Below are 19457 nucleotides of genomic sequence, written 5' to 3'. Positions count from 1 at the left end.
TGATCTCCAAAAACCATAAAGATATTGTCAATCAGAAACTCAAGCATCGTTTTGATGTCAACTTTAGAGTACTTGTATGTACAATCGGAATGTTTTTTAACAAAATAATTTTGCAAATGACCAATGACAAGGTAAGTAAATTTACGAATTCCATTTTTATTAAAAAGGAGCTGTAAATAATATCAAAAAGCCTTGACTTTAATTTCTCGTGGGTAATATTTGTGTGTAAAGTTGAAAAAGTCATAATTTTTTAAGCTGTTGATTTTGGTGAAATCTTGTGCTTTCAAATTGTCCAAATGTTCCATGGAATTTTAAAGTATCCACATCTGATTTACACCAATTCTTGAATATATTGTAGCACAGTACCCTTGAAGTTTCTCATTCACTACTGTTAATATCTTCGTGAGGAGTAAAGAAGGAGACTTGGTATAACATGGAACCTGCAATGTATCTTTGTAAGGATTTTTATGAAGTTTTGGAATCCACTATAGATATGGTTAATATTCAAATTCATTCCGGTTGTAAGGAATATTAAAAATATTCAAAACTGACATATAATATCGAATCGAAGAATTTCTTTTTTAGAAAGGGAAGGATGAGTATAAGTTTGATTACCATTTGTAGTATTTAAATCCAAGTTCTTCTAAAGTAAAATTTATAATGAGCCTTACTTTAACGAAGAGAATGCAAAGTTCAGGTTTATGTTTTGATTTTTTAACCGAGTTTTTCTTGCTATCTTACTTTTTTGGTTTTATAAAGAAATGCTGGTAACGCCGCTAGAGACAAATTTAAGGAAACTGATTTGTGTTACATTGAATTTATTTACTACAGGTAAATTTGGCTTAAGTAGCCATTTATGGAAATGTGCTGTGGACATTTAACATGTCTTTTCTATTTTTCTGACGAGCAATTATGTTTGTTGCGAGAAGTGTATTCTTCATAGTGCATAAATACTACATGTACCTCAAAGCTATTTTAAATTGCACATTTTGTTAAACAGGATTTATTGTTCTAGTAAACACTGGTGTAAAAGTACTTCAAATCCTACTTAATCTGCATTCTTTCAGAAATAAATATTTAAAAGAAAATTGAATTAATGAAAAGAAAATGTTTTCCACAAATAAACGTTTAATTCTATCCTTAAGTTTATTAAAAGAGCTTACCTGTTTCCCATAGGTAACACAATCAGTATTGTTATTACTTATAAATATACCATACCAAAACGGGTATAACCCTTTTACACCAGAATGTATTACATTTTTAGAATATGTTTTTATAAGCTTCCGACTTGGATCAGATCTCGAGTATGTTCAGAGAAGTTTAGACAATCTAGTAAAATAAAATACTTTTAATATTCGATATCCGATATTTACTTTTCTTAAGTATGACTATTCTCAATTTAATAAAACATGGAGAAGCAACATGCAACTGTTAAATAAGGTAGGTTTTATTGCTGAACACATAAAAAAGACGTTGACACCTTTTCAGAATGGATTAAAAGTTTCAAATGGCTGTGGAATGTCTCATGAAGTAATTGAGGGGTATTATGCAAACCACCCATCCTTATATCCTCAATAATTCAAAAGTGATAAAAGAATTGGATAGATCATACGATCAGTATGCACTAATTCCAAATGACGAAGCAAGTTAGAGGAACTAGGATTTTAATTCTGCAAGTGGCAATCAAGCTTTTAGTCACAGCCCCCATTATAAAAAGAAAAATTGTCAATATCCATTGTCAGTTTTAAATATTTTCAACATTCCCAACAATCAAAATGAATTAAATTACCAAAAGGACAGTTATCATATGGTTTTTGGTTTTTGGTGCCTGCTTTTTTTCTTTACTCCTTTTCTGTTGTTTTTTTTTCACGTATTTCCTCTCAGATACTCTTCTTCTTTACTATCATGATGTGGTAGTAGCATTTTCTGGAAAAAGGAACACGAGCCGTGATCCCATTAGATTCTTTTACCACGAAATATCTTGCTTCTCATATATTAAAATATATATTGCATACTATTGAAATACCTTTTTTGTCTATCAAAGCAACCAATGCTGTTTTTTATTTAGTTGAACCCTGTTGCTCTTTCACAGTAGTACCAGCGGCATTAATTTACAGGCATTCGTCTTAATTTTCTCTTCTCCAACTTCATTAGTATTATCTATCAACTTTTCTGTCAACAAGTCAACATTTTTTAAAATCATTTGATAAAGCTAGATTGCACTTATCCACAGTAGCATCTGCAGAGTATTTTAAGTCTAAGATAATTCAATGTCTCTTACACAATATATATTGAAGATAGTTGAAACCTAAAGCTGTAGTATCCAATGGAATGTCCATTGCGTCACCAGATCTGAGACACATCCACTAGCTTTTCATTGTATATTCATTTTCATTTTTCCAACTGTAGTAATTCCTTCATGTTGCTGTTGAATAGTAGTAGGGCGATTTCCCATGATGTTAAATCCAATATTTGCTATGGACTAAGGTTGCACTCGGTTTTACTTTCTTAATTGCATAAAGTTACAAGGACCTGTTCATATCAAATACAAACGTGACATTTTTCCCCATAAGTCTTAGGGTATTTCCTCAGATCATCTACCACGTATATAGACGGCAGCTAGGATAAACAACACATTTGAACGATAATACTGACATACAGAAATCTCCTATAAGAAAGGTTGTGGTCGTATGACAAAAGTTGAACTTTTTTCTGCTTATTTAAAAGAATGTTGTTTTTTTTTCATCTCTTGTAGACCTTTGTGTACACATCAGGAAAAAATTAGACAATTGATGCAACAATATTTTCAGAAGATATGTCGGTTGGACTTTGGTATAAATGTCTTGAGATACAACCTTTTGTTTATTAATGCTATCTTACTTTAAGTTGGTTACTTAATCACCCATATCATCTCGATATCTTCAGGGAATACATTTATCTGGATAAAAATTTCATCATATATTGTTTACTTCTTTGTGTCTCCAACGGTTTTAATCAACATCATTTGAAGTTTGCAAAGAAAGCGTACTTACTTTGAAGGCATGTACCCCTATTTTGCATTTATTCATCAGAATTATTTTAGTTTGTTTTTATGCGAAGCAGATCCAGACATATAATTATTTGTTCTTATCGTAGTACTTATTTCCAATGAAATAGATAGAATTTATTTTATCATTTTAACTCTTACCCAATTCTTTGATACGTTATTTTCCAGTTCTTTAGACATTTTTCTCAATACCTTTTAAACTTTAGAAAAACACTTGTCTTATGTCTGTGCTGATTTATAACTTCTCTTATCAAAACAAAAATAATCTCACCCGTTTAGACAACAGTTAAATTTGCTGACCTGTGCGTTCCATCGTTATCATTCAGAAATAGGACTTTTAGGTATTTATGTCAATTGAGGGGTGTTTTTTACCCTACTCCAAAACCAATTACCAATATTTTCAGCAGTTTACACAGTAGGGTAAATTTTATATTTATTCTGAACAATGTATATTAAGTTTTTAATTTTAGGCTGTTATTTTGCTCTGATTTCAGTTTACTGGAATGCATATAGTTCCTCCGGAGCTGATTTCAATTGTAAGTGTTCTTAATAATTAAACCAAATGGTTTATTATGTAAGAAATTTAACGGGCATAAAAATGTAACTCTTAAATGAAATGAATAAAGAACTTTCTTTCTTAAGCTTGTGTGGCTTACTAATTTTACAAATGGGTTGATGAAATGTTTTGTAATACATTTAATGCAAATTACAGAGGAATTTTACAGATAACTGCACAAACTGTTGGTATGGCTGTGACCACTCCTCAGGCAATTGTTCGGGTCAGTGCGCCCATGGATTTTTCGGTCCAAAGTGTGAACAGAAATGCCCACAGTGCCTTGACTGTGATAAACTCAACGGTGATTGTGTTTCCTGTCATGATCGACATTATGGGAAGAGCTGTGAATTTAAGTGTAATGAAAACTGCATGGTGGGGTGCAGAATTTCCGGAGATTGTTATAAATGTAACGAAGGATTTTATGGAATGACTTGTAATATGACATGTCCATCACCAAATTGCCGAAATGGGTGTGAAAGACACACTGGGAACTGTACAGGTTGGGGATGTAATGCAGGGTTTTGGGGTACAATGTGCAACAAGACTTGCCCACAGAACTGTGGGTTTACTTCTTGTCATCAAAAAGACGGAACGTGTCAGACTTGTAAAGATGGATACAGCGGTAACACTTGCAAGGAAAGATGTAATTATGAGCACTGTAGCTTATGTCAGTTTGACGTCACAACTTGTTTTAATTGCTACCACGGTTGGTGGGGAGAACACTGTGATAAACAATGCACTGATCACTGCAGTCACCCATATTGTTCACAACATACAGGGAAGTGTGGGAAATGTGACAACGGTTATCACGGCCCTTATTGTGAAGGAACGTGCAAAAATGTCTGTGAAACGTGTTCGGATAACAATACTTGTGATTCATGTAAAACAGGATTTTATGGGGAAGACTGTAAGCTAAGGTGTCCAGAAAGGTGTACCGATTGTGAACGCGATGGGAAATGTAAGGTATGTAATTTTGGATATTTCGGAGAAGATTGTAGATGTGAAATATCACAATGTGGAAGTAACAAAAACAGTTTTTGTTCAAGTTGCAAAAATGAGACAAATTGGTATCCCCAAGAAAAGGGCTGCTGTCCATGTAGTGATCACTGCAGTTCGAATTCTGGTGATCTTCTGTGTAATGAAACTGGTTGTTTCAACGGATGTGAAGATGGATATATTAGCAAGCAATGTTTGGAATCTTGTAGTGATCACTGTTTAGAAGGTGTTAAAGAAACATGTAACAACGAATCTGGAGAATGCCAAAACGGTTGTAAAAAAGGCTGGCATTTACCACACTGTGATTTTAGTTGTAGTTTACATTTTCCTCACTGCAGTTCATGTAAAGAATATACAGACAATAAAAATAAGCCATATGTTGTTTGCGAAACCTGTAAATTAGGTTATTATAAGGAATTATATTCAGGCCTGTGTAAGCCTTGTGAACACTGCCAAGGTGGAGACATGTGTGATGGTACTACTGGTTACTGTAAATGGGGTTGTCAGAGAGGATGGTTCGCCAAACGTGAACGTTACCTGTGTGAAAATCCATGTCCAGACAACTGTACCGGTGGAATCTGCGAGGAAATTGGCGGTAAATGCAAGTCTGGGTGTCGGCCGGGATCGTATGGTCCTTATTGTCTGATTCTCTGTCCAGACGGCTGTTTGAATAGCACGTGTGAGTTTGGAAGTGGGAAATGTGTGTTAGGTTGTGTTCCCGGACAACACGGTGCTTATTGTAACGAGAGTTGTAACGCTCAGTGTGGGGTTAAAGGTTGTAGACAAGACGACGGTTTGTGCAAAGGTACTTGTTTATGATGCTCTAAAATTACTCCACTCTATTCTTGCCTTTACTGAATTTCATTAATTCTTCTCAGGTTTAAAAATAAGGGTGAAAAAATTTGAAAATAAAAATTGTTGTTTATTCATTTTTAAAATTAATTATAGGTGTTTATACAAAAGAAAATTTCAATAAAGCTTTTTTGTTGGCTTTTCCAGATTGTATTCGGGAATATTATGGAGACCTGTGTTCTGAGCCCTGTAGCTCTCATTGCCTGGGTAAATTATGTAACCAGACAGGGTTTTGTTCAGCAGGGTGTGTCCCAGGTTGGACTGGACTACTTTGTGAAGGTACAGCCAACCACATACCCTTGATAATGAAAATTCCACAGATATGAATTCAAACATGTTCGTGGATTTCAAATAAATATTACGTGTATATTATTAATTTCGTTTAAATAACTCACGTTTGTAATCTATTAGTAGATAGTTTCTGGCCTGAATTTAACAAAAGAACGTAGCTCAATGAAAAAAGTGTACATGTAAATATTTAATCAATAAATAAAAGATAATAAATTTCGATCATTTTTTCTTTGCAGTATCTACGTCTAGATCTTCACAAAGCCAGCAAAATGTAACGGGTTAGTACATCATATAACAATGCGTGATTCCTTGCAATAAAGAGAATGATTCAATTTTTTAAATATTGCTTGAAACCTTATTCAATTTTAGTTTTCTTATGAAAATAAGGATAAAATGTCACAGACACTAAAAGAATTATTTTTGATTTTAAATTTCATTATAACATTTACATCAAAATCTTGTTTCTTTTTACACAGCTTCCTACATTTATACTGATGGCTCAAGTCCCCAACCTGTAGGTAAAGTTTTATGTACATGTACATTTTTCCATATCTCTCTCTGTACATTTTTTCATCTCTCTCTCTCTTTCCTTTTTTCTTTTCTCTTGCATAATAATTTTTGTATGTATATAGACACAAAGAAAATAGAAATTATACGAGCGGTGATCAAAATTAAAGGAAGCGAACTAACAGAATAACTTTCATAAACCAATTAAAATTAGGTTTCAGTGTACATTATATTTTTAAATAGTCCTCTCCAACTTTAATGTACATGTGCCACCGTTCTGCCCTTGCAAGAATCACGTGGTCCAGGCAATCACGTTATTCATGGTCCATGTAGGACTCTGATCACAGAATTAAAAAAATGAGTCATATGTATTTCTTACTGTGCAAGTTATTTTTTTATTCATAGCAAGAACAGTATATTTGTCAGGGTTGATAAGGAAATCATTTCTAAGAAAGAGCTTAATGACCATCACAACCCGAGTCTTCTGTCTTAAGAACGTCATTTATCCAATATAGATATAGGCTGGGCGCCTTCTAAATGATATTTCATCGATTCAATAACTATATTATTGGTAAAATATTCAACTACATTTCTAGCTCTAACTCGGCGATCTTTCTTAATAAATTGCTCACGAAGGACACATTTCGTCAGCTTGCTTTAATTTGGAATCAGAACATTTTACTCGTCCTTCTTTCTTTACTTAAACAATCAATCAAAGGAATGATTGCACTTCTGCAGAGACTTTTGTCTTCATAAACCTTGAACAATTTATATGCTACATGTACTACAAAGGAATTTCCAAGCCAAATTTCATTCTAATCTGAATTGTGGTGATGTAAATATAGAGATGGTTCGCGAACCTTTTGAACAACCCTCGTATTTCGGAGGGAGCGAGAGAGAGAGAGAGAGAGAATATAGAACATATTTTTGATTCACAGGCAATCTATAGAACAATATGAGAATTTGATTGCAGATTAAGTTGGAAAAATAAAGAATTATTATTTTGCAGTTAAGATTTGACAAAAATCCTTTTTTACAAAATAAAATGCTAATTCGAATGCTGTAGATTCCTAATTATACGCGAGGAATTAATTTCCGCGTAATTTCGCGAGAAGCGTCGCTCGCGAAAAAATATTACTCGCTTTTATTTTGATGATGCTGAAATCTATGTAATTTCTGTTGATCATCCGTCATTTCGCGAATTATAATTCTCGCAATTTGACGTTAAAGAGCCAAATCGCGAAAAATAAGGAATCTACAGTAAAGCAAATCTTATTACAACAATAGCTCTTGTCCTATTCATGTTATGTTTATTTTCTCCAGTGACCATCGTTCTGGCCACACTTCTAGCCATTGCAGTGATCCTAGTATTCATTCTTGCTCTTATGTTATGGCGGAGTCGGCGGTAAGTCTCATACAATTGGAATAAGTTTTCCCAAAAATATTATCTAAACACCAAGAAAAGTATCATTTTGAATAATATGTCTAACTTACCCAAGAAGGTTTTTTTTAATAGATATATGTTTATCGCCGTTCCATGTGTCAATTGTAATTTTCTCAGTTTTTTTTAATACTTCTGTATTTGTTATTAGAGCGATTTTAATCTACAGAAATTGTTCCAATTATTTCTCAGTCTGTAATTTTCAGAAATTTTTGCCCACTTCGTTTTTCTTGTTTCTTTATCCATGTCTGTTTTATTGCTATTTAACATAAAGATGTACTGACTTCAATATCGATGAAGCATGAGGGCAATAATAGGCTTTGTTCTAAAAAAAAAAAAAAACACGGATCAAAAGTAGATGAAATTTCGATAATTTTTTTTTTTTTTGGTTGAAATGTCTTAAATTATGACTCTTTTGATTTGGATAAGGCCCGCAAAGTTTTAACATATAAGTATATAAAGAGCGAAAATATTAAAATTATAAGTGCTATCATATATAAACTATACACTCACACCTGTGCAAAATGTAATTTACAAAACCATGGTCTCTTGCAGGCATTTATGGATGCGTGAAGGGGTTACTTATTCGATTTTTTTTAAAGGAAGCTGATTTTTTTTTCATTGCACAATACTAGTATTTCGCCCAGCAGAATTTATAAGATTTAACAATAATCAGAAACCATGTGCCAAATACATGTAGATTCAGTTTTTTAACGAAAAAGAAAACAAACATTAGCCTTCGCCCTTTTTATACATGGTTTGTTCATGGTATTGCGAATCGAATCTGGGAGACGAAAACCTCAAATGCAGGTCATACCATCATCCATGCAATTTCCAACAGAGAGTGGAAAGACATGGTCTCCAAAGTTTTTTTGAAAACAGTCAATGAGAAACTATTTTTTTTTAATTCCATATCTGCGTACCTGTATAAAGAATCAGAACAATGTTTTTAAACAAAATAAAATTGCAGGTGACCGATTACAAAGTTTTACAAATCCTTAGTGTCTGGATTATTTATAATGTCCCAAAAAGGACATCTGAAAAATGCCGCATTAGTATTTTTTTTTATTATACGAGTTCTGATCAGTACATTTGTATGTGTGTTTAGACTGAGACCGTGTATGACCTTCAGCAAAAATCTAACTCATACATGTATTAAGAGAGTTTTATTTAAAAGTAATTTATCTATAAGATATAGATTTTTGACAGGTTTAAATTTTTGTTGTTGCTAAATTCTCTAATAGAAGAACTGCGTGTAATCGTCCTTTGTAAAATAAAAATCCCTGTAAGTTTGTAGAGTGCACACTCACTTATCAAACTTCACCATGCGAACCTTATTAAAATTCGATGTGTTAGGAGTGTATTAAAAGCTTGTTTGAACTTAATGATCACAGTCAGAGGTGGTTATTTTGATTAACACATGAAGGATTAGCCTGAACGTAATTAACTAGTAAGTTTCTTAATTAGTTCTTTTAGTTCAGGTCAGGGTTACCATAATATTTATCAATCACACTCATAATGACTGTCTACGTCTACAGAATTTGTCTTTGTGAATTTTCGATCCTTTTTATAATTCATCTCTGAAACATATTTTTTACTCTTTTCAGCATTGGCAGTGGTAATTTTGACGTAGTTGAAATGGCAAGAAATTGAGAATACGTCCTGTTTCAATATTATTTCGGTTATGGTAGTTTAATTGCAAGAGTAAGTGTTAAATCAACAGGTTGATTCAAGGTTGGACATTTTGAAAACTATTACACACGATTTTTCCAGTGTACGCTATGTCTCTGATTTCTCAGTATTTTGATAATACAGTCAAGTAAGCTATTTACAATTAAGGTTAATCAGGTAAAGTTATTATAAATAAGGAGCAAATTGTGTGAATAACACATAAAACATACTTTTAATTGTAAATATAATGCATTTTTCAAATTCTTAAAAGAGCAAAGGGATTAGAATAATGTGAACTTATGACGTTCATTGTATAAATCACGTGTAAGGATTTCTTTTTAGATCTGAGTTCAACCGAAGTGCTATTCCTGATCAAAAGGTGTCTACAGTTCGCTCGTCTGGTGTCTATCGTCTGCAAATTTAACATTAACATTTACAACTTAGTTTAGATTTGAAGTGCGCATTCTGTTTACTGTACATTTTTTGTACCATTCGCATAAGCTTTATGCACCGTACTTTGTACTTCAGATTTTATAATGGTTTTCGCTACATGTTTTTGATCATATCACATAATATCAATATGTTTCATGGTGTTTGGTATTGTCAAATATACATGAACTATGCATTGACATATTTTAGTTACCTCGACATTTATGTATTAATAATTGATTGTTCAGATTTCGACCTTGTGTTTTCATTTGATATGAACCGGGCATCTCCACTACGTATAATAGATAATACTATAAAAAATCTTCTCTAGAACCAAAGAGTCATATTGATGATACTGATATTAAAGCACCCCAACGGTGTGGATTCAATTTTAATTAAAAGATATTTTTATATTCTGCTTATGACAGGAACTAAATGAATTTGGAATGCATTGTGGCGTGTGAGTTCCTAATTATAATTGTTTCTTGAGATGGAAAAATGAAGATTGTTGAAATAATGTTTAAAAACTCTTTTTTCCCACTTTTTTAAAGAACATCTCCATGGTTTGTGATTGAATATGAATTTTTATACGAGTTATGTGTATTCCATCACTGCGCCTGATTTTTATCCAACAAATTGTATGTTGAGAGTGGGGGAGGGAAAACACAACTACATGTACTAGTATTTGGACAAAAATTGTGACAATTTAAAAAAAAAACTCTGTGTGATTCTTTTTATTATATTTTCTTATATTTTGTGATATGTTTCCGACAATCAAGACAAACACCAGATATCATTATTTCAAGCGCTCAAACAGGCTTACTTTTTTTAAATATCGGAATAAATCTTTGTAATATGTGTCTTTATACAAAAGTATTAATTCTATAATTGATTGATTTTCATCATCAAATAATTCTTCATTTTCGATTTTAGATGAAAACTAGCATGTAAGACAATTGTATACACTGTATATGATTTCTATTTTCTATCCCAAACTGCTTGAATTTTGACAATTTTAAAATCAGAATTACCATAATTTTGTCAACAAGAATATTTGTATTTCATTTTTTATTGCTAGGCAATGTACACCTAAAGGTGTTTTGTGAACTATTGTCAATCTTTCTGTCTCATTTGCAATGCATTGCATGTGTTTTAGTTATTTCATGAAATGATTTAAATATATACGTTTTGTAAGTTTTGTAAACCTTTCTGGCCAAACAATAAATTTAGTTTGTGAAAACCAAAATATTTATTAGCTTTTATTTGAACTTCATTGCAAACAATAGTAAATCAGAGGTGCTGTATTTTGTGCATTTACATGATTATAAAACATTTGAATTTTTAAGTTTGCTTGAATTACATACACGATTGGTACGCCCAACATTGTTTTTATGACGCAAAATCTGACAACAATTGGAAAGTCTCTGTATTTTTAATTAATTTTTCCGTAATTAAATTACAGATTTCCTTTTTCAAGTCTGAGAATTTGCGACCTAATATTTTAATGATCATAAATCATTGAAGAACATACATACTTGGAATGCATAAAAGAAAAAAAATGTATATCATTGTAAGAAATTTTATTATCTTCATTTTTTGGCTACAAAAAACATTTTAGTTTATGTAGCAATAAACACGATGTGAAAGCTCTTCCAGAAAGGTAATTGATTCGTGTTTTATTTTCTTTTGTTCACATAATCAGCGATAAAATGTCAGGATAAAACTAATCGGTGTTAATTTTGTAGGAAAAATATAGAGGAAAAGCTGGTGGAAACACTTCCTAATCATCCGTCATCAGCGAATACGGTTTTTTTCTTGTTTGTAAGACAAATCGTTTTTATGCGTTGAATGGCCCTATTTGCCTTTTGTAAAATCAATGGTGAACGCGTTACCATGTTTTTCCGTCAAAAGAATATGTTCTGTTTGTTTTTGAATCAAACGAGTTAAATGAGGCTAAACATGGCTGTTCATAAATATTTTGACATGAAAGCTTCGGACAGATTGAAGGATTTTATCATTATTTATTTCCTAATTTGTAACATTCAAGGTAAGTGGGTGTCTTTTTCATAATTTTGATTTGTTCAATCTTGGTGGTCTGTGGTAAATCAAGTCATAAAAACAAAATACAAAAATAATTGGAGGTCTATGGCGCTCTGTTTTAGTTTGGTCTCTCATTGCTATTCTATTAAGTCAAATGTCAAAAAAAAAATGCTTTAATTTTTTTCTAGTAGTTTTAATACCAAAAATGATTATATACTGAAAGGCTGCTCAGTTTATCAGCTATTCCTTTTTGATTTTTTTTTTACTTTTATGAAACTGTTTTACTAGGATAGTACCTGTAATCTGTAATGTCCTAAAAAGTTAAAAGATTTTTTTAAAGTAAAATATCAAGAAGACTAGAGGAGTGACAATTATGTATTTTTAAAAGCACTTTTCCTTACGGAAGCTCTAATAACTGTTAGAATAATTACTTATTGACTTACATGTTTTCATTTTCATGTAAATTTGGACATGGTAACATTGAATACAGTCAATCTTCTGTTCTAACATCGTATCAATCAAACTATTGATTAATCCGCCCCCTCTCTCTATCTTTCCCTCTTAAAATGCAGTCACGGATGAAACCTACAGTTTTAAATCAATTTAAGTCACACTTCTAAATCTTTACATGTTTTAGGGTAGCAATGCTTTCATTTATTAAAGGAAATAAATATATACTCTAACTTACAAACCTTCACTTATTTATCCGAGATATTCTGACACGTGCATCTAATCCGTGAACATAAACTTTTGAAATAATTTTTATGCTTTATACGTGCAAATACACGTAGAAAGGCAATTTGTATACAAAAGTCAATTTTTTAAGGTAAATGAATTAAATTATTTGAAAACACGTGATTTCAAAATTGTATATTTCAAGATTTACCAATTTTCCATCTTGCAGAGTGTCATTCTTACAATGAATATTAAATATTAATTAATAAATGATAAAGAAAACTTCCATAAAACATAATTTTCTACAGAAATATCTCGGGAAATGTTATATAATTAACTTATAAAGAATATTTTTATCAAAACTTTATTTTAATAGAATTAAATTATGTTCAAATCATTTATTTCCAAACTCTTACTTTTCCCCACAAACAAAAATTGCCACATAATATAACTTACAATGCTTTATGTACAGATCCATATGTCTCAATCAGGACATCATGTTTGATTAATGAGATTAATTACATGCATGCTAATTGAATTGCCTGTGACATTTATAGTCTTGTGTTTACTTTCTCTTCTCTCAGAGAGTGAAGACTTTATCAGGATTTCGACCCTGTGTTCATACCACTTTTATTGTTTACATTCAAGCCTTGATTTAAAACATTTCACAAAAAAGTATGTTTAAAAAATTAAATTTATACTCAGTGCAAATATATTATGATTTTGAATGGTTAAAATATTTGGAAAAAAAAAGTTTTTCTCAAAGTCCAAAATAATATTTTCATCAGAGGAGGGTCCTTAAGATTGTTTTGACCATAGTGAATCTCCTTCATAAAGAAATAGTTTTAAAAAATAACATTAATAGGTAAATAAAAATTACTCAGCTCTAGAACTTTTTACATTGAAGTTTTCTCATATAAATTAATTTAAAAAAAGAAAAGATGTTTGAATTTTGTAGGTTGTTTAACTAAACTAACAAAAATAAACGATACTGTGAAATCAGTAATTTTCATGGGGGTTAATTTTCGTGGTTTTCAAGGTTTGAAGAGACCCACGAATTTATATCCACCACAAAATGCAATATTTTTTTACATATATTACTACTGAACAATACTTCAACCATAAAATCAAATCCCATTGAATTTTTCCTCAGACCACGAATATTTTCTTCAATCCACGAAAAGTTGACTCCTCGAAAATATGTGATTTAACTGTAACATTTTTTAAAGATAGTACTGCACAAACACGATCACTTCATAGTATCATTGGTTACGGAGGAGTCAGGGGAGTGGTCCATATTGAACCGAATTTCCGACCAAATAGATCCCTGGCCGTTCTTACTTTCCCAAATATACGGAACACACATTTGGTGGAGATTCGGGATAATAGAGTACTAACTGATGTCACTGTCAGGTGTTTGGACAGGGATTTAGGACGAAGGTAATTTAAAATATAATATAAAAAAAATAGATAAAGTTATCTGATTCTCATTATAAAAAAGATCATGAGATAAAGATAAATGGGCTTGTAGATTAACCTTGGAGCTTTCAGGTTGTGCAATAAAGCTTAAAATTTCAAGATTGTTCTTATCTTTCCTATATCATTTGCATACATTTGGCCTGCATTTTTTGTTTCTTATACCCTATTTATACTAACAGTTTCAATTTTTGTATCTGTGTGTTTCAAAATGTAAAACATATGAAACTAATTTTTAAAACAATTGTAATAATGTAAGGCCACGTCACCAATTGCTCCATATTTTTTTTTTACAGATACATCAACAGAACATGGCTTCTCGTTCCTGGCCGAGATCATCGCTATTTTGGCCTGGACTCTGACGCACGCTCACTTAACGGTGCGTTTTACAATCGTTCCTGAAAGGGTAACATTGAAATAAATTTCATTCAACTTGTAGCCCATCTTTCAATGTCAGATGAAATTGACAAAACATCCAAGTCTGTTGTTCATTAAGATGAAATTAGAGGGCTTCGAGGCAAGTTGCATAGTCTCAGTTGTTTTGGATGAATTATACAGCATAATGCTTGTTTGAATTTCATTAAAAAATCTCTTTTTTTGACATAGGAAAGGCAATTTTACTAACCAACGCTGACACAGGTCAAAGAGTTTGTGGAACGCTTGAACCAAGGGGATTGCATAATACCGCTGAAGCAAAGTTCCTTTCAAACATAGGAGGGATTATAACATTCAGACAACTTGAAAACGACAGTCTTGCAGACACTTCAGTGAGAGTGAATCTATTTAAAACACAAGGAGAAAATCCTGTTGCAGAAACCTTTTTCTGGTTCCTAGTTCCAAATCCAAATCGCGATCAGTATAAGACAACAATGAATACAGAATGTCGTCTTCCTTTGCCTTTCCCGCCCTCTCTTCAACAACTTTACAGCATGTCACGCAGGTTTGGTCGTCTGCTCGTAGGCGCTAAGAAAAACGATGCTACTTTCACTTTCATAGACTCCGAGTTACCTTTGTCTGGATTGAGGTCTGTTATTGGAAATATACTAGTACTAGCAAGACGAACAGGAGAAATTGCCTCTTGTGCATTGATAAGAGAAATAGAACCAAAACAAGCTATTGCTTCCGTATTTAATGACGGTGTGAAAGGTAATTTACCATACCATTTCCTTTCACACTTATTTTCACTATAACGAAGACCAAAATAGCAAATATTGATAATATTCAGTTGAACCGTTTTAAAGTTTGACACAAAAACTAAATGTAAGTGCAACATTCACTTTGATAAGCTTAGGCTATTTCCCGGTGATTCAGCCATTGTAAGTGTGATGGATAATTATATATTTACACGTACAATTGCAAAATAACTAAACAATATATTTAACGAGTGATTTATATAGACGTGTCTATGAGTATATATTTTTTTATTATGACAATGATTATCCACATGAAAGAAAATATTACCAAAATAGAAAACTCGTGATCATTCATCATTTGCGTTTTACTCATTTTCGCTGATTTACTATTATTCCATCTTCTTTCAGGAACAATTCAGTTGTATCAGAGATCTTCCTATGATAACACTGTGGTACAGATTACTTTAAACAACCTTCGAGGACTCGCTGGTGGTTACCATATTCATAAGTGGCCGGTTCCTGTCAAGCTTACCGCATTGGATAATGTGTGTGACGACAAGAGCATCAGCGGACACTTTGATTTTGAAAGAGAAAAACCGATCTCCCCATCACGTCAGACTGGAACATCCGATCAGTACGAAATAGGCGATCTTAGTGGGAAATACGGATACCTTACAGGACAAGACAGTTTTAATGGACAGTTCAGTGATGACAATTTACCATTATTTGGAAAGTACAGTGTGGTTGGACGTTCTTTTACGATTCATAGGTCTTATAGGGATGAACGATGGGTCTGTGCAACAATAAAACCGGTTAGTAGGGTTACAAAAGCAGTGGCAAAATTCAAAGGACCTGTTATTGGACAAATTGTGTTTACACAAAATCGAAACGATTATCATTCCGATACTCATGTGTTTGTTGAAGTAAGTTATTCCAACGGAATACAAAGACCAACCTTTAGTCACAATTGGCATGTACATGAAAACCCGGTTTGTGATTTATTTAATGATAGACCCTGTAACTGTTCTGCAGCTGGTGAGCATTTTAACCCCTACCGTGTGAATGTTAATGGAAACTATGGTACAGAGTGTCGTTTTTGTAACCCTCTCAGATGCGAACTTGGTGACCTGTCCGGCAAAAAAGAAACTATTAATATTAGAGGCAATAATACTGTGTGGTATCGAAATTACTTCACAGACATAAACTTACCTTTAGAAGGTCCACTTGGCATTATAGGAAAATCTCTAGTGATACATGATGAAAACAAAGGAAAAGGGCGTTTGGCATGCGCAAACATTTTCGAAGTTCCGGCACGAGCTTTGTTAGTTGAAAACTGGTATGGATCCAGAACAGCACCTATAACAGGCCTGTTTGAATTTGTAGGAAATGTTCCACAGTATGAAGAAGCAATAGCATGGACCTCATTACGTTTGTCCGGTTTACAACGTAGGGCTGCTGGATATCATATACACACAGAACCAGTCGATCTATCTTCTCCAGCTCCTTGCGAAAATAATGTGGTGGGTGGTCACTTCAACCCTTTCTTTGTAAACCAAACAAAAAGCCCACAACCAGGAACAGGGACCCATGATTTGTATGAAGTCGGGGATTTAAGCGGCAAATACGGTTCTATTCTTGAAGGCAGGGTAAGCATTGTTAGCATTACAGAAAAGTTCCTTTCCACTTCTGGCTTGTTTGAATATTTTAAATTATCAAGTACATAATACTTTTGATATACCATTTTTTTTTGAAGATACATGTTAAGTAACTTTTTGTCTACTAATCATAACTTCTTGTGCATTTAGCATGACATTTTGTATATAAAACCTTTTACCCAGGACACAGTTCTCGCCTCAGGACCCGATAATTTCTTACCTGTAGCAGGCCCCTTGAGTATTAGTGGAAGATCATTGGTTATCCATCGTGGCGATGGATCGAGATGGTTGTGTGGAAATATTGAGGAGAACACAGAAATGTCCGGGGGTAGGATAGTCCGGCTGATTGCCAGGTTTACCAGGGGTCTCTTGTCAGGATCTATAGAACTGGTAAGATAAATATACACTTGATCAGTTACAGTTCATCGGATTAGAAGTATCATTCACCACGTCACTAAAGTAAAAGTCTGAGCATTTTTATCAATAATGTTAAATATAACATCTACATAATTGATGTGAGTAATATTGAAGAGTTTTTACACGTCTTTTATTGTTGTATTTCTATATTCACAGAAACAATATGTTTATCCAGATAACACAGCAAGTGACACTGAAATATTAGTGGACTTGAAATTTAGAAACAATGAAAGACTACGGGTTGGTATTTCATCGTCATTTTATCTATGTTGAAAACTCGTATTCTAAATGTATTTCAGTTAATTATTGCAAACACGATTAAACAATATTATGAACACATAAATATTCAGTTAATTGAGATATGTTAAAATATGTATAACTCTACATACTCTATATACAAACCTAAAGACATAAATACCATTTTTAGGTAAGAGGCCTTAACTGGCATGTACATGTGTACCGAGTTGTAGAGGGTGGAAACTGCCAGGATGCTGGGCCTCATTACAATCCTTATAATGTGAATACAACGGTAAGATTACGAAAAAAATTACAAGTTATAAGTCATAAATTTTAATTCATTTGTTCGTCATCCCGCGATTTGTGACTACACCAAACATCTAAAATAGTTTTAAAGTACAGTCAAAACACTTTTACAAGTTACAACAACGTGTAACTTTAGTCAAACCATGGATTTAAAAAAAAATACGAAAAGAAGTGTACAAATTATTAATCATTTCCTGAATAGTAATGATTGTATTTGTTAAATGAACAACAATTCTTATACCATATTGTGCAAAAGTTATTTGTAAGACTATATCACTGATCATTATTAAAACATCTTCAACTTTTTTATTTTAATTCTGAGTGATTTAGTGCGACAATATATAATAACATATTTGGTAATTAACTTTCCTTTAAGCAAAAGTTTCTCTATCTTATTGTGCAATTTTCATTTACTAAAATATTTTTTTTACATAGAATCAAATTTTCTTATTTGTTTTAAAGTAAGCTATAAACCCCATTTATTTTTAATTGTTTTATCCAATCGTTTACATAGATATAGACTGCTTACATGTATTCTTGCAGGTGGGATATGAAGAATGTTCTTTTTCAAACCCTTACCGTTGTGAATTAGGGGACACAAGTGGTAAACACGGTGTGTATGAAATAGGTGGAGGTCCAAGATTCTACACTGACGTTAATTTGCCTCTGATTGGGAGATTTGGAGGTAAGACTTTTACCCAAATTGTTTTATCTTACTACAGTGAAAATACTGATGTTATAATTTTTTTTTAGATTTTCTGAATAAAATTTTACCATTGTCTATCGTTGTTGTCCTAAAAAATTTCATGAGTCAAATGATCAATTTGCATAGAACAAGAAGTTTATTCAGATGTCATGTCATCTTTCAAGAGGAGATTTTTTGTTTTAAATTGTGAAAATTTTGCTAGGGTGTATGAAAATCTTATTCTCGTGAACAAGGGGACTAAAAATGACAATAAATCGGCAAAAAAAATTTTTCTAACGAACTGCTTGGTTATATTGAGTGAAAAAGTCTTTTATAAACATGATTTTGAACATTGCATCCAGTTCTTCATTATTCAAAATAGAAATATTTGAGTTGTAGAATCTTTGAATATGCGAACATGCCTGTATATACATATAACTTGACATGTGCATATTTTGAATATTGAAATTTGCAATCTTTGAGTCAATCTCGTATACACAATATTTCATTTGACATACATTGTAGACCAAGAAACTAATGTATTTTCAATCATAAATCAAATTTATTGTTATATTTGAATTTCAAATCATAGTTTTCACACAGCCATTTGAAAAATATTATTTCAATATGTAAATGCTGATTTTTTTTCTTTACAGTGGCAAACAGGTCATTTGTTATTCATCAGCCAGTGTCGCAGTCAGGAAGATTTGATTGTGCTAATATTGTTCCATTTAATGCATAATATTTTTAGTTTCCAATAAAAAAAAAGTCTCTTTTTAAATATGTCTGTGAAATTTTATTACCCGGACATCTATTGTTCCGGATCATTTCATCTTTCATTATATTATTTACAATGTCGAAACTTGAGAAAGGATACAATCTTTAATTAAAAGAAATATGTAGTTATATCCCGGTTACCCACTGCTCTTCATTTTCGCTTAACCAAAACTCGAGTCCTACAAAAGTTCGCGTAATCCATTCCCGTTTAAAATTGGTTATCACTAGATTTTCATTATTGTCCATGACTTTAATAACAGTGATAAG

At 32.3% G+C, this 19457-nt stretch overlaps 2 protein-coding genes across 3 annotated transcripts; both read left to right on the top strand.

Moving 5' to 3' along the window:
• Positions 1–3491: 3491 nt before the first annotated feature.
• On the top strand, positions 3492–7657 carry LOC134231465 (multiple epidermal growth factor-like domains protein 10). Its single transcript, XM_062713424.1, has 4 exons — positions 3492–3582; positions 3772–5403; positions 5598–5729; positions 7572–7657. The coding sequence occupies exons 1-4, from the start codon at positions 3492–3494 to the stop codon at positions 7655–7657; spliced, it is 1941 nt and encodes a 646-aa protein (XP_062569408.1).
• A 3747-nt stretch (positions 7658–11404) lies between these two features.
• LOC134231474 (uncharacterized) lies at positions 11405–19194 on the top strand. 2 transcript variants are annotated; one of them, XM_062713435.1, is made up of 11 exons: positions 11412–11449; positions 11535–11836; positions 13734–13944; positions 14277–14359; positions 14587–15126; positions 15522–16759; positions 16952–17158; positions 17342–17425; positions 17613–17714; positions 18272–18413; positions 19070–19194. In XM_062713435.1, the coding sequence occupies exons 2-11, from the start codon at positions 11737–11739 to the stop codon at positions 19153–19155; spliced, it is 2793 nt and encodes a 930-aa protein (XP_062569419.1). In that variant the 5' UTR covers positions 11412–11449; positions 11535–11736; the 3' UTR covers positions 19156–19194. The 2 variants fall into 2 exon arrangements, with proteins under 2 accessions (XP_062569418.1, XP_062569419.1); XM_062713434.1 differs by having other exon boundaries at positions 11405–11836.
• The last annotated feature ends 263 nt before the right edge of the window (positions 19195–19457 follow it).

Source organism: Saccostrea cucullata, unplaced genomic scaffold (genome assembly GCF_032062105.1).
Source record: "Saccostrea cucullata isolate Sc308-1 unplaced genomic scaffold, CSIRO_AGI_Scuc_v1 ctg779, whole genome shotgun sequence".
NCBI lineage: Eukaryota > Metazoa > Mollusca > Bivalvia > Ostreida > Ostreidae > Saccostrea > Saccostrea cuccullata.
This window is presented reverse-complemented; position numbering and strand designations above follow the sequence as displayed.

Coding starts and splice junctions, on each gene's coding strand:
- LOC134231474 (XM_062713434.1), top strand. CDS start 11,737: ATGAGGCTAAACATGGCTGTTCATAAATATTTTGACATGAAAGCTTCG. Junction 14,360..14,586: donor TGACGCACGCTCACTTAACG/GTGCGTTTTACA, acceptor TTTTTGACATAG/GAAAGGCAATTTTACTAACC. Junction 17,715..18,271: donor CTTATAATGTGAATACAACG/GTAAGATTACGA, acceptor GTATTCTTGCAG/GTGGGATATGAAGAATGTTC.
- LOC134231465 (XM_062713424.1), top strand. CDS start 3,492: ATGTATATTAAGTTTTTAATTTTAGGCTGTTATTTTGCTCTGATTTCA. Junction 3,583..3,771: donor CTCCGGAGCTGATTTCAATT/GTAAGTGTTCTT, acceptor GGAATTTTACAG/ATAACTGCACAAACTGTTGG. Junction 5,404..5,597: donor AGACGACGGTTTGTGCAAAG/GTACTTGTTTAT, acceptor TGGCTTTTCCAG/ATTGTATTCGGGAATATTAT.